The following is a 15,762-nucleotide window of genomic DNA, read 5'->3' as shown; positions in this document are numbered from 1 at the left end:
CTCTAGGGGAATATACTTTGCTGTTCACTCTTTGAATGGTGCTGGGGGGAGCCCATCATATTTATTTACATGTGGGTAACAGTGCAGAGGAAGAACTTTTCATATTTGTAGCCAGTTCTTTACTTCATTCACCTTGTTTTTTTTTTTTACAAGCCTGACTTTTATTTTGTTCAAGCATGGATTGAGTTCAGTGTTAGATCCAGAATTATTAGGGGCTTTGATTCAGAACCACTGTAGAAAAACAAATGTAATGAATTTATTTCTTAGGTCTCTTTATAGAAGGAACAGTCATCTATTTGCTCCTCCACTTTAGTTAATACCCTGATAGGTCTTATGTAGGATAAAAGATAATATGAAGTACTGGCCGGGCGCGGTGGCTCACGCTTGTAATCCCAGCACTTTGGGAGGCCGAGGCGGGCGGATCATGAGGTCAGGAGATCGAGACCACGGTGAAACCCCGTCTCTACTAAAAATACAAAAAAATTAGCCGGGTGTGGTGGCGGGCGCCTGTAGTCTCAGCTACTCGGAGAGGCTGAGGCAGGAGAATGGTGTGAACCCGGGAAGCGGAGCTTGCAGTGAGCCGAGATCGCGCCACTGCACTCCAGCCTGGGTGACTGGGTGACAGAGCAAGACTCCGTCTCAAAAAAAAAAAAAAATTATGAAGTACTGTATCATTAAGACATTGCTTTCAATGAAATATAAGATGAGCTGGAGTGTTTTCTACACTGTACATTTTATAGATGTAGGCTGGACATAAGCTCAAAGAAATTAAGTAGGATAAAAGATAATATGGCCGGGCACTGTGGCTCACGCCTGTAATCCCAACACTTTGGGAGGCCGAAGTGAGCGGATCACTTGAGGTCAGGAATTCGAGACCAGCCAGGCCAACATGGCAAAGCCCCATCTCTACTAAAAATGTAAAAATTAACTGGGCTTGGTGGCAGGCACTTGTAATCCCAGCTACTTGGGAGGCTGAGGCAGGAGAATTGCTTGAACCCGGGAGGCGGAGGTTGCAGTGAGCTGAGATCATGCCATTGCACTGCAGTCTGGGCAACAAGCAAAACTCCATCTCCAAAAAAAAAAAGATAATATTATGAAGTACTTTATCATTAAGACAGTGCTTTCAGTGAAATATAAGGTGAGCTGGAATGTTTTCTACACTGTACATTTTATAGATAGATGTAGGCTGAACATAAGCTCAAAGAAATGGAGTCATTTGCTTATGAGCATACACCTCTAAATACACCTCTACTAAGGAGACATAGTGAGGATTTGAGCCCAGTATTGAGAATACTTCTCATGTCCTTTACTGGATTTCCAGTTTTGTTGTTAAGACAAAAATTATGTAAATATAGGAAAATGTGAGAACAAGATAGTATATTATAAACATAGACATTTTAAGATATCATTGACAGGTGAAATACTTCAGAGAAGGGAAAAAATCCTTGTGGCTAGGTTTCCAAGAAAGGTTTAGATGGATGGAGAGTAGTAAGAAAAGCTTTTAGGTGATAGAAAACATCATGATCAAAAGCATAGAAGACATATGCATATTATCTGGATGCATTTGCTACAAGTAAAAATCCTTAATTAAAAATGAATTAAACAACAAGGACTGGGTGTGGTGGCTCACACCTGTTATCTCAGCACTTTGGGAGGCTTAGGTGGGTGGATCAGTTGAGGCCAGGGGAGACCAGCCTGGCCAACATGGTAAAACCCCATCTCTACTAAAAATACAAAAATTCGCTGGCTGTGGTGGTGCACGCAGGTAATCTCAACTACTCAGGAGGCCAAGGCATGAGAATCACTTGATCCCAGGAGGTGGAGGTTGCAATGAGCTGAGATCGCACCACTGCACTCAGCCTGATGCATCGCTCTGATGACAGAGCGAGTCTCTGTCTCAAAACGAAAGAAAACAATAAGAATATGTTGTATCATTTAACTGAGAGATACAGAAATGGATGCTTCAGCCTAGAACTTGACTGCCCTGCTGTTTTTCAACGATTCTCTTGTCTCTGGCTCATAGTAGGGTGGCTGTATAAGTGTCAGGCACTATGTCCAGACAAAAAATTGTTAGACAAAGAAGAGATCTTAACTTCCCATCTTTCTTTCTTTTTTTTTTTTTTTTTTTTTTTGAGACGGAGTCTCACTGTCACCCAGGCTGGAGTGCAGTGGTGCAATCTCGGCTCACTGCAAGCTCCGCCTCCCGGATTCACGCCATTCTCCTGCCTCAGCCTCTCCGAATAGCTGGGAATACAGGCGCCCGCCACCACGCCCGGCTAATTTTTTGTATTTTTTAGTAGAGACGGGGTTTCACCATGGTCTCGATCTCCTGACCCCATGATCCGCCCGCCTCGGCCTCCCAAAGTGCTGGGATTACATGCGTGAGCCACCGCGCCCGGCCATCTTCCCATCTTTCTTGAATCTGTTTTCTTATGAGTGAGAATTGCTTTCCTTTTATATCTCTTTGACCATTTATTGGCAAGGGAAATAGGATTGACATTAATGGCTTACACTAACACTAGGCAGTAGAAATGTGCAAGCTTCATGAGTAATTTTAATTTTTTTCACTTTAAATACAGTAGCGCTCCCTTATCCTCAATTTTAGTCTCAATCACAGTCCAAAACTAGGTGAGTGCAGTACAATAAGATTATTGAGAGAGACACCACATTCACATAGCTTTTATTACAGTATATTATTATAATTGTCCTTTTATATATAATAATTATATATTTTTAATTGTTAATCTCTTTGCCTAATTTATAAATTAAACTTTATCATAGATATATATATATATGAAAAAACATGATATGTATAGGGTTCAATACTATCTGAGGTTTCATGTATGCACTGGGGGTCTTGGAACATATATCTCCCATTGGCAAAGGGGGTCTACTGTAAAGTTTTAAAAAACAGGCAAAATTAATTTTAACGGCATATTTTATTCAGTATATTAAAAATATTTCAACATGAACTCAAAATTTAAAATTAATGAGATATTTGTCATTCTTTTTTCCTCCATTAAAAAACAGATCTTTTAAAATACAAATCTAAATTGGGTTTGAGCTTACCACATTTTAAGTGTTCACTAGATACATGTTGCTCGCGCCACCATATTAGACAGTGGAACTTTGGACTAATCATTTGGGAGTAGAATGTATATTAGAATCAACCGGGCCAGGTGCAGTGGTTCACACCTGTAATCTCAGCACTTTGAGAGGCCAAGGCAGGCAGATTGAGCTTAGGAGTTCAAGACCAGCCTGGGCAGCATGGAGAAACCCCGTCTCTACAAAAAAAATAACAAAAATTGGGTGTGGTGTCGCACGCCTATGGTCCTAGCTACTCAGGAGGTAGAGGTGGGAGGATTGCATGATCCCAGTAGGTCAAGGCTAGAGTGAACCATGATCACGCCACTGCACTCCAGCTTGGATAACAGAGCAAGACTCTGTCTCAAAAAAAAAGAAACAATGGTGACACTGCAGTGTGGTGCCAGGGTAGCCAGCTTGGTCTAGAATAGGACTCAAGATTCTTCACTGTCAGTAATGTGAAGCCATAGTAACTCATCCATACCTCTCAGTGAAAACACCAGTTTTTTGAGACAACAGGGTCTTGCTCTGCCACCCAGGCTGGGGTGCAATGGTGCAATCTTAGCTCACTGCAGCCTCGAACCCCTGGGCTCAAGCAGTCCTCCCACCTCAGCCTCCTGAGTAGCTGGGACTGTAGGCGTACGCCACCACACCCAGCTAATTTATTCCTTTTCTTGGGGGTAGAGACAGGGTCTTGCTATGTTGCCCAGGCTGGGCACCTAACTCATTTTTACGCATATGGTGGGTGGGTTTTGTTATTCTGAAATTCCACAAATAATAAAATTACACAGAGAGAAGATAAGTTTTTCCTTATGGAAAAGAAACAGACAGTGTAGACCCTCATTGATCTTTTTTCTCTTGGTTTCCCTGACTTAATTTTTGAGTCTCTTGTGACAAAATTTTATACTTAACCAAAATCACCTTTCCTTAGTATGTATCAATTTTATTCTTGCAGTATTTCGTAACTTCCTTTTTTGCACCCTTGACAGATCTGGCATGAAAGTAGTTTTTTTTTCTTTTTTTTGATACAGGGTCTTACTCTGTTAGCCAAGCTGGAGTGCAGTGGCACAGTCTTGGCTTACTGCAACCTCCACTTCCCAGGCTAAGATGATCCTCCCAACTCAGCCTTCTGAATAGCTGGTACTACAGACACATGCCACTATGCCCAGCTAATTTTGGGGTTTTTTTTTGTTTTGGGGGGTGTTTTTTGTAGAGATAGGGTTTTGCCATGCTGCCCATGCTGGTCTCAAATTATTGAACTTGAGTAATCCACCCACCTCGGCCTCAAAGTGCTGTGATTACTGGTGTGAGCCACCGTACTCGGCTTTTTTTTGGGAAACAGTCGCTCTGTCACCTAGGCTGGAGTGCAGTGGCGCAATCTTGGCTCTCTGCAACCTCCACCTCCTAGGTTCAAGCAATTATTGTGCCTCAGTCTCCCAAGTTCCTGGGATTACTTGCATGTGCCACCATGCCCAGTTAATTTTTTTGTTTGTTTATTTTTAGTAGAGATGGAGTTTCGCCGTGTCATTCAGGCTGGTCTCAAAGTCCTGGCCTTAAACGATATACCTGCATCGGCCTCCCAAAGTGCTGGGATTATAGGCATGAGCCAGCATGCCCGGTCGAAAGTAGCTTTTTTTCTTTTTTTTTTTTTTTTTTGTTGAGACAGAGCTTCATTCCTTCACCCGTGCTGGAGTACAGTGGCACAATCTCGGCTCACTGCAACCTCCGCCTTCTGGTTTGAAGCGATTCTCCTGCCTCAGCTTCCCAAGTAGCTGGGATTACAGGCGCCCACCACCATGCCCGGCTAATTTTTTTGTATTTTTAGTAGAGACAGGGTTTCACCATGTTAGCCAGGCTGGTCTCAAACTCCTGACCTTGTGATCCACCCACCTTAGCATCCCAAAGTGCTAGGATTACAGGCATGAGCCACTGTGCCCAGCCCAAAAGTAGCTTTTTCAAAAAAAAAATTGATGCATAATAGGTGTACATGGTTTAGGGATGCATGTGACAATCTAATATACATTCATATAATCTATAAAAATTAAATCAATGTACTTGGAATATTCATCACTCTATGTGTTTATGCTAGAAACATTCAAATTATTCTCTTCTAGCTATTTTAAAATGTACAACAGTGATTGTAAACTATAGTCACCCTACTGATCTACTAGATCTTATTTCTTCTTTCAAACCATATGTTTGTACCTGTTGATCAGCTTCTCTTCAACTCGCTACTCCCCTACTCTTCCCAGCCTCTGGTAACCGCCATTCTACTCTCTCTTCATGAGATCTACTTTTTTTTTTTAGCTCTCACATATGAGTGGGAACATGTGATATTTGTCTTTTTGTGCTTGGCTTACTTCACTTAACATTAATGACTTCCAGTTCTAACCATGTGCTGCATGACAGAATTTCATTCTTTTTTATGGCTATAATATTCCACTGGGTATATATACCACATCTTTTTTTTTTTTTTTTTTTGAGAAGGAGTCTTGCTATGTCGCTCAGGCTGAGGTGCGGTGGTGCAATCTTGGCTCACCACAACCTCCACCTCCTGGGTTAAAGTGATTCTCCTGCCTTAGCCTCCTGAGTAGCTGGGATTACAGGCACACGCCACGACGCCCAGCTAATTTTTTTGTATTTTTTAGTAGAGACGGGGTTTTACCATGTTGGTCAGGCTGGTCTCAAACTCCTGACCTCATGAGCCACTGTGCCCAGCAACCACATCTTTATTCATTCATCTGTTGATGGGCACTTAGGTCGATTCTGTATTTCGCCTATTGTGAACTGTGCAGCAATAAACATGGGAGTGCAGATACCTTTTCAAAAAGTAGCTTATTTTTACATGCTAATGTTTTGGGGGATTTTTTTCTTTTTATTTTCTGAATTGTTTATTGTAGACATCATGATATTTTTCTCCTAAATCTTTTAATATGTAGCTCTAAAAAATAAGGCATTTTTTTTTCTTTTGTATATGGCCACAGTACCTTTGTTAAGATCTAATAGGCTGGCGCTGTGGCTCACGCCTGTAATCCCAGCACTTTGGGAGGCTGAGGCGGATGGATCACCTAAGGTCAGGAGTTCAAGACCAGCCTGGCCAACGTGGTGAAACCCTGTCTGTACTAAAAATACAAAAAATCAGTTGGGCATGGTGGTGCACACTTGTAATCCCAGCTGCTTGGGAGGCTGAGGCAGGAGAATTGCTTGAACCCAGGAGGTGGAGGTTGCAGTGAGCTGAGATCGCACCACTGCACTCCAGCTTGGGCAGCAAGAGTGAAACGCTGTCTCAAAAAAAAAAAAGAGGGCCGGGCGCGGAGCCTCATGCATGTAATCCCAGCACTTTGGGAGGCCGAGGCGGGTGAGTCACGAGGTCAGGAGATCGAGACCATCCCAGACAACATGGTGAAACCCCATCTCTACTAAAATACAAAAAGTTAGCTGGGTGTGGAGGCACACGCCTCTAATCCCAGCTACTCGGGAGGCTTAGGCAGGAGAATTACTTGAACCCAGGAGGCGAAGGTTGCAGTGAGCTGAGATCGCACCATTGCACACCACCCTGGCGACAGAGCAAGGCTCCGTCTCAAAAAAAAAAAAAAAATCTAACAGAATTAATCAGAAATCCTTAATATCATTCAATACCTAGTTTATTTTAAAATTTTCTGAGTTGTCCCCAGAATATCAGTGGATCATTATATTTAATTGTGATAACAATATCGTCTTAATAACATTACAGGCCAAGGCATGGTGACTCATGCCTCTGATCCTAGCACTTTGGGAGGCCAAGGCATGAGGATTGCTTGAGACCTTATCTCGATCTCTGTTTTTTTTAATTAGCCAGGTGTGGTGGCATGTGCCTGTAGCCCCACCTGCTCAAGAGGCTGTGGTGGGAGGATTGTTTGAGCCCAGCAAGTCGAGCCAGCAGTGAGATATGATCACACCACTGCTCTCCAGCCTGGGTGACAGAGTAAGACCCTATCTCAAAAAAAAAAAAAAACCCAAAAAAATAGCATTACATTTTTATTCACACTTGTTTAAGAGCAGTGCAATGACTTGAAGGAGCTTGTATGGCCCTAGGGTTCTTTTCGTAAGTTTGTCTAATGCTGATTCTTAGTCTTCTTTTTTTTTTTTGAGACAGAATCTCACTCTGTCACCCAGGCTGGAATGCAGTGACGCAATCACAGCTCACTGCAACTTACGCCTCTCGGGTTCAGTCAGTTCTCCTGCCTCATCCTTCCAAGTAGCTGGGACTACAGGCATGTGCCATCACACCCAGATAATTTTTGTATTTTTAGTAGAGACTGGGTTTCACCATGTTGGCCAGGCTGGTCTCGAACTCCTAGCCTCAAGTGAGCCACCCTCTTTGGCCTCCCAGAGTGCTGGGATTACAGGCATGAGCCACTGCACTCTGATTCATAGTCTTTTTTTTTTCTTTCTTTTTTTTTTTTTTTTTTTTTTTTTTTTTTTGAGATGGAGTTTTGCTTTTGACACCCCAGGCTGGTGTGCAGTGGCACAGTCTCAGCTCACTGCAACCTCCGCCTCCCAGGTTCAAGCAATTCTCCTGCCTCAGCCTCCCGAGTAGCTGGGATTACAGGCGTGCACCACCACACCCAGCTAATTTTTGTATTTTTTTTTTTTTTTTTTTTTTTTGAGACGGGGTCTCACTCTTTCGCCCAGCCCGGAGTGCAGTGGCACAATCTCGGCTCACTGCAAGCTCCGCCTCCCGGGTTCACGCCATTCTCCTGCCTCAGCCCCCCGAGTAGCTGGGACTACAGGCGCCCGCCACTGCGCCCGGCTAATTTTTTGTATTTTTAGTAGAGACGGGGTTTCACCGTGGTCTCGATCTCCTGACCTCATGATCCGCCCGCCTCGGCCTCCCAAAGTGCTGGGATTACAGGCGTGAGCCACCGCGCCCGACCTAATTTTTGTATTTTTAGTAGAGGCAGGGTTTCGCCATGTTGGCCAGGCTGGTCTTGAACTCCTGACTTCAGATGATCTGCCCGCCTCTGTCTCCCAAACCGCTGAGATTATAGGCGTGAGCCACCACACCCGGCCCTGATTCATAGTCTTTTAATATTTATGTCTAATACAGAAATCTTAACCTGCTTGGTGGTGAGGTGTCCTGTGAGCCCCTTGAAATTACATATAAACTTTCAACGGAGAGGTTGCATAGGTTTTGTTAGTGTCAGATTTGGGACTAAAAAATGGCTAAGACTGTTAGTTATTCCTGTTTTCCATAGTGGCTATCTTAAGGTACATTTCTTCAAATATTCTTTTTTTTTTTTTTTTTTTGAGACGGAGTCTCGCTCTTTTGCCCAGGCCAGAGTGCAGTGGTGCGATCTCAGCTCACTGCAAGCTCTGCCTCCTGGGTTCACACCATTCTCCTGCCTCAGCCTCCCGAGTAGCTGGGACTACTGGCACCCACCACCACGCCCAGCTAATTTTTTTGCATTTTTAGTAGAGACGGGGTTTCACCATGTTAGCCAGGATAGAATGGTCTCAATCTCCTGAACTCGTGATCCACCCATCTTGGCCTCCCAAAGTGCTGGGATTACAGGTGTGAGCCACCACACCCGGCCCATTTCTTCAAATATTATTATAACATTTTTCCTCCTGGCATCGTTACCTCCACCTCCTGAGCATCTCCTTAAAGGTAACAGATGTAGGTTATTCTAATCTTTCAAAAAATCTTGTGTTAGTGGAAAGGAGAAAGTTTGAGGAAGAAATAGGATTGAGAGAAGGATGCTTTAAGGAGCTTAACCATGTTTAGGAGTCGGAGCCTGTCGGGGGTGGGGAAGATTCAAGACAGGGAAAACGAATTGACAAAATCTTGGAATACGTGGCATGATGAGGTTGGATGAGCCTTAGGAAGGTACAAGAGATCTATGCTTCCATAGTCTGGAAAACAAGCAGCAGAAGTTACAGTTGTTCATGCCTATTTCCTCAAAGTAGGAGATTGTGTTAGGTGTTAAGGAGGGAATGAGGGTGATGGTGCTCAGAGGGACAGTGTTAGGATAGCCACTATGGAGAATCAATTTATTCTCCCTCTTGAATCTTTTTCTGTATTAGCTCCTTCCCCTGTAGAACTGATGTGTCAAAGGTTACCAGAGATCTCTTAAATCCCCTTATATTTGAGTTCCTACCTCACTAGTTTTCTTGAGATAACACAATGTAAATCTTTTTTTTCTTTTCTTTTTTTTGAGGGAGTTTCGCTCTTGTTGCCCAGGCTGGAGTGTAGTGGCACCATCTTGGCTCACCGCAGCCTCTGCCTCCCAGGTTCAAGTGATTCTCTTGCCTCAGCCTCCCAAGTAGCTGGGACTACAGGCATGCATTACCATGCCTGGCTGATTTTGTATTTTTAGTAGAGACGGGGTTTCTCCATGTTGGTCAGGCTGGTCTTGAACTCCCAACCTCAGGTGATCCGCCTGCCTTGGCCTCCCAAACTGTTGGGATTATAGGCATGAGCCACCACGCCCAGCCAACACATGTAAATCTTTTTTTTTTTTTTTTTTTTTTTTTTGAGACGGAGTCTTGCTCTGTCACCCAGGCTGGAGTGCAGTGGCGCAATCTCGGCTCACTGCAAGCTCCGCCTCCCGGGTTCACGCCATTCTCCTGCCTCAGCCTCTCCGAGTAGCTGGGACTACAGGCGCCCGCCACCACGCCCGGCTAATTTTTTTTGTATTTTTAGTAGAGACGGGGTTTCACCGTGGTCTCGATCTCCTGACCTCGTGATCCACCCGCCTCGGCCTCCCAAAGTGCTGGGATTACAGGCGTGAGCCACCGCGCCCGGCTCAACACATGTAAATCTTAACATGATGCTTGTACATTAGAAATTGCTTAATAAGTGTTTTTATTATTGATGTTACGTGACAGCTGTGAAAATAGAGCTGATAAACAGGTTATAGGAGAAAGATTGAATGAGATTGCCCAGGGGAAACAGACTAAGAAAGGCCTGGACAAAAGATTGCTTAAAGGTGTTCTAGAAAAGAAAAATGAAAGAGGTAAACAAATTGGGGGGTGGGTGGAAAAGAGATAATATTGTTATGTTGCTAGTTAACTGTTTCCCAAACATATGGTTAACTTTCATACCTACTTGCCTTTCCTCCTGCTTTTCTGTTGGTCTTCTCTCTGGCTGGCTGAGCCCCATTCTTCTTTGACAGTTCAGCTTTTATATGTTATTATAGCTTTTCCTCATTCCTTTATGCAGAATTTCTTATTTATCCATGTCCTCATAGCACCTAATGTACCTCTAGACAGTGTTTCTAAATGGAGTTGCAGACCTCTTTGAGAATAAATATGAAATGTGTGAATCCTCTTCCTAGAAAAATCTACATTTTACTCTTTTGCAAATAATTTCAGAGAAAACCTGGATTCCTAGAGGCCTGTTCCATAGACCCCAGATTAAGAACCCGTGGCTTTTGTTTATTTGTTTGTTTTACTTTAAAAAATTACTTGGCTAGGCACAGTGGCTCATACCTGTAATTCTGGCACTTTGGGAGGCTGAGATGGGAGGATTGCTTGAGCTTGGGAGGTCAGGGTTGCAGTGAGCCATGATTGAGCCACTGCACTCTAGCCTGGGAGACAGAAAGAGACTCTGTCTCAAAACAAAAACAAAAATCCAGGGTTCTAGGTAGTTAAAAAAAAAAAAATTGTTTCAACTTTATTCATATTTCTTTGGCTGGGGTATAGGGGGCTGGGGGTGGGGGGAGGTTAGACATTGTCCAGTAAATGCCCAAGGCTTTAAGCTTCCAGTTTTCATGTTTGTAGAAACTTGAAACTAATTCCATTAAAGTGAGAAAAAATGTAAATAATCTCTCTCTTTTTGCCATACTGTATAATTCAAAATATGTAGCAGTTAAAAATCTTACCAAAATTGGCTAGTGCACTGGCTCACACCTGTAATTCTAGCACTTTGGGAGACTGAAGTAGATTGACAAAAGGATTGCTTGAGGCCAGGAGTTTCCAGCCAGCCTGGGCAACATGGCGAGACCCTGTCCCTACAAAAAAAAATTTTTTTTAATTACTTGGGCATGGTGGTGCGCCACTGTAGTCCTAGCTACTTGGGAGGCTGAAACAGGAGGCTCGCTTGAGCTCAAAGGATAGTCCTAGCTACTCAGGAGGCTGCGGTGAGCTATGATCATGCTCCAGCCTGAGCAACAGAGTGAGATTCTGTCTCTTAAAAAAAAAGGGGGGCCAGGCACGGTGGCTCACACTTGTAATCCCAGCACTTTGGGAGGCTGAGACAGGTAGATCACCTGAGGTCAGGAGTTCGAGACCAACCTGGCCAACATGAAATTACCAAAAATTGTCTCAAAAGTTTGACAGAATTGTTAATTTGTGTCATAAAATTTTGTCAAAATTTTTTCTCATAAGCTTGACAAAATGGACAATTTCAAAGAGAGTAGGAGGTATTGGAGGCCAGCTGATTAACAGTGGGAAATCATATGGGTTAGTACCAAGTTTTTGCCTTATTATAAGAATAGTGACAGTTCCTACATGCAGTTTGAAATAATGGTGACAGAGTGCAGGGTTTGGAGTCCGAGATAGTGCCTAAATTTTGAGCTCAGGAAGAAATGGGGAAAGGAAAAGGGGAAACAGTGGTAAGCCAGGAGGATGCTGAATTAGGTTAGAGTTGATGATAGAATAACCAATTTAAAATGTCTTATAGATAAGATCTAGAAAGAAGCTTTGATAAGAAATCTGAGCTACATACGTAAGATTATCAGCAACACAAATGTTAAGGTGGAGCCATTTAAAGAACAGAAGGGACCTATGATTTACTGATTGTTGAAAATCAAAATAAAGGAGTCAGAGAAAGTAAAGATTGTGAGTCAGCAGGACTTTCGTCTTATTTTCAAGTGGATTTATTGATTACTTTTCTTCTTACAGCCAAGTGCAAGATCTGTGAGTGGGCGTTTGAAAGTGAGCCACTATTTCTCCAGCATATGAAGGATACTCATAAGCCTGGAGAGATGCCTTATGTTTGCCAGGTATTGCCTTTTTCTCCAGGGAGTTTTAGCAGTTTTGCTCTCAGGCAGAATACAAAGAATCTACTAATGAGTATTGCTGAATACCTACTGCATACACTCAGTTTAGGAACTCTGAGTAGGTACAGAAGAAATAGTAAACACAGTTTATCTTCAGGGTTTCCATGCAGGAGAAAAACATAAAAGAACATGTCCATAAGTAGACTAGCCAGGGAACATGTGCATATTCTAAGGGAGTGTCTGTCTCCTGAACGTGCCCTTTGGAAATTGACAGAAAAGGCTTTATTTTTCTTAGAGAACATGGATTATTCTTAGACTTTCTGTCCCTTCCTATTTTTAAAGTAATAGCTAAATCTGTAACAAACATAGCCCAGCATTACAAAGTCAGGAAAATAATTTGATTTCTATGCATTTGGGAAAACTTTTTTTTTTTTAATTTAAAAATTTTTGTTGCTACCTTTTTTTTAAGGCCTCTCAGTTGTTCACTTCATTCTTAGCTTTATTTTCCCTCTTATGTGACTCAGGTGTGTCAATATCGCTCCTCACTCTACTCTGAGGTAGATGTCCATTTTCGGATGATCCATGAGGATACCCGGCATCTGCTCTGTCCTTATTGCCTGAAGGTCTTCAAAAATGGCAATGCATTCCAACAGCATTACATGAGGCACCAGGTACTAGGCACCAAGCAATTCCCATATTCTCTTGTTTTTTTTTTTTTTTAAACATGGATGCTGGGGCCAGGGCTGAGCTAGGCAAATAATTTGGGCAGAGATTATAATATCCATATGTTTGCAGAAATTTATGGAATTCACTTAATGTGCCATGTACTAGTCTAGATGCTAGAGATTTAGTAGTAAACAAGGCAAACAATACAATAAAGCATGAAGAGTACTGTGTTGGGGAAAGTACAGGATATAGAAAATCACATAGCTATTCTGGGTGCCTAGTAAGGCTTCCGGAAAGAAGTGTTGTTTAATACCTGAGGGATGAATAACAATGAGCCAGATGAAATAAGACGAAGAACAGTGTGCCCAAGGCACAAAGCAAGATTGTGGAGGTTCAAGAAATTCAGAGAGATTCAGTGTAGGGTGTAAGAGACAGAGGGGTTGGAAGTTAGGCAGGGACAGATCATGGAGGATCTTTTAAACCATGAAAAGAATTCATTGGGAAGCCACTAAAGGGGTTTTAAGCCCTGGAGTGATGTGTTCAGATTTAGTTAAGATTTTATACTGCCTGCACTGCAGAGAATAGATTAAAGGAGATTGAGACTACAGTTAGGGAAACTAGCTAGAAGGCTTTTTTCAATAGTTTAGGTGAGAGATGATAGTGGCTATTGGCTTTTGAAATAAAGAAAAAGAGGGTAAGGTTGAGAGATATTCAGAAGATTTGTGATATTTATGATGTAGAGATGGATTAGGTGAAGGTAGCAATGCAGTAGTTAAGAATAGTGCCTAAGATTCTGTCTTGGGCAGTTTGGTGAATGAGGGAACTATTTGTTGAAATAGAAACAATAGAGAAAGTATATTTGTGAGGGGGGAGATCATGAGTTGGATATTGTAAGTTAGCAGTATCTGTGGATGTCAAGTGTAGCTGTTGGATAATAGGTCTGAAGCCTGTGAGAGAACTCTGGGTTGTAGAAAAGATTTAGGAATCAGCATTGTATAAATCCTGTAGATTTTAAACTTAAATGCCATGGGTCCCCCAACCCTGTTGAGAATAAGAGAAGGCTTAGGATATTTGAAGTCTCTTATCTATAATGCAACCACCATAGTACTAGGAGGAAAACCAGAAGAGTCTTGAGCTTAAGGAAACTGGAGAGAAGAAGTGTTTTAAAGAAAAGGGTGTGATCAAAATGTCATATGTTACAAGAAGATGTCAAGCAACATAGAGACTTAGAAATAGGCCTTTAATTTAGCAACATTGATGAGAGCCATTTTGTTGGTTGGTAGGGTGGAAGTCAGATTTCAGCAGAACAAATGAATGAGAGGTAAGGAAATGAAGACGATGTATTTAAAGAAGTTTGTTTATAAAAAGGGAGGACCCAGGGTAGGTAAATCCAGAGGAAGAAGTGGCAAAGAAGAGTTTTTTGTTGCTTTTATTTTCTTTATAAGATGAAAAGCTATGACTTCGTTTTAAAATACTACAAGAAGAGAGCCACTAGAGGAGAGTGAAAGGTATATAAGAGAGGATTCAAAATGGAGAATAAGATGGGTGCGTGTGTGCTTAATAGTCGCATACATATGCACACAAACATATGCACCCTATTACACTCATAGTCTCCTTTGCACAGTAGTGACTGCTGATCGTCTACCACAACTGTATTTCCAAATAGGGGCATGGAAATTATCTCTTAGCCTAAGCTTACAGAGCTTTGTTATCCTACTAAAGAAAATCATAGACATGAGTTCTATTTTTGAAGGACTTTAATACTAGGCAGACTGAATCCTCAAAATGGTCTCACCAGGAGACATATCTGTATATACTGATGTGTTAAGTGGGAAAACAGCAAGGTATAGATAAGTGCTATCATTTGTGTTAAAAGGAGAAAAAGAAGAGGGCTGAGGTGGGAGGATCACTTGAGCTCAGGAGGTGGAGTCCAGCCTGGGCAACATGGTGAGACAACATCTCTACAAAAAGGAAAGGGAAAAAAGTAGGGGCCAGACACAGTGGTGCACGCCTGTAATCCCAGCACTTTGGGAGGCCAAGGCGGGTAGATCACTTGAGCCCAGGAGTTGAAGACCAGCCTGGGCAACATGGTGACACCCCATCGCTACAAAAAAATACAAAAAAGCCGGGCGTGGTGGCACGGGCCTGTAGTCCCAGCTACTTGGGACGTGTAGTGAGCTATGAACATGCCACTGCACTCCAGCCTGGGCTACAGAGAGAGACCCTGTCTCAAAAAAAGGGAGCGGGGCAGGTAATGATTGGATATGAATGTATTTGTGATATATGTGTAGACTGCCCACAAAAGCATATTCAGGAAACTGGTAATAAGTTGTTTGTATGGAAGGGGACTGAGTGTCAGAGTTGAAAGCAAAGTTGGAAGAGTATAGAAAAAATATGACTTTTCTTTACTATGTACATTGTCCTTTTTTTAAAAAAGAAGAATGAAGAATGTCCAGGAGAATGTCCAGTTGTCAGCAATGTAAAGATACAATACAAATAAAGGTTACATCACTCATTCAAATTGTTAAAACAAGTCAGGAAAGGATGATTTGAGAACTTAGTCATCCTGGACTAGAATCCATCTTTGAGATCATGGGAGGTGATGATTCTCAATGGTAGGTTTTGTGGCAATGTTGCATATTTCTTTCTTACTCTCTTAAATTATCAACAGAAAGGTGGGAAGAATGATATGGTTGACATTGATCTGCTTTCTCCTCAAAAAAGAAAATTTATTGGGAACCTTTAAGCGATTTTGTCTCTTTTTTTCCCTCCCCCACTTCAGAAGAGAAATGTTTATCACTGCAACAAATGCCGGCTGCAGTTTCTCTTTGCCAAGGACAAAATTGAACACAAGCTTCAACACCATAAAACCTTCCGTAAACCCAAGCAGCTGGAGGGCTTGAAACCAGGCACCAAGGTAAAGAGTTTGCCAGTGTCTTTTATAGGCCCAGGGAGGGAGGAATAGAGATTTTCAGTATTCTGAAATTTAGTGTGGGTGATGTCTCATTGTTACTTCCCTTGATTCTCA

General features: G+C 42.3%; 1 protein-coding gene across 6 annotated transcripts in view; it reads left to right on the top strand.

The window, feature by feature from the left end:
• The window catches only part of POGZ (pogo transposable element derived with ZNF domain), a 58,707-nt gene that overhangs the window by 36,797 nt on the left and 6,148 nt on the right, over positions 1–15,762 (top strand). For all 6 annotated transcript variants that reach the window (XM_063626210.1, XM_063626209.1, XM_063626206.1 and 3 more), the window contains 3 exons: positions 11,971–12,071; positions 12,593–12,739; positions 15,517–15,651. In XM_063626210.1, coding sequence (XP_063482280.1) covers positions 11,971–12,071; positions 12,593–12,739; positions 15,517–15,651 — 383 coding nt within the window. The remainder of the gene's footprint in view (positions 1–11,970; positions 12,072–12,592; positions 12,740–15,516; positions 15,652–15,762) is intronic.

Source organism: Symphalangus syndactylus, chromosome 12, assembly GCF_028878055.3.
Source record: "Symphalangus syndactylus isolate Jambi chromosome 12, NHGRI_mSymSyn1-v2.1_pri, whole genome shotgun sequence".
Taxonomy (NCBI): Eukaryota; Metazoa; Chordata; class Mammalia; order Primates; family Hylobatidae; genus Symphalangus; species Symphalangus syndactylus.
The sequence above is the reverse complement of the archived record's forward strand: the minus strand, read 5'-3'. Positions and strand labels throughout refer to the sequence as shown.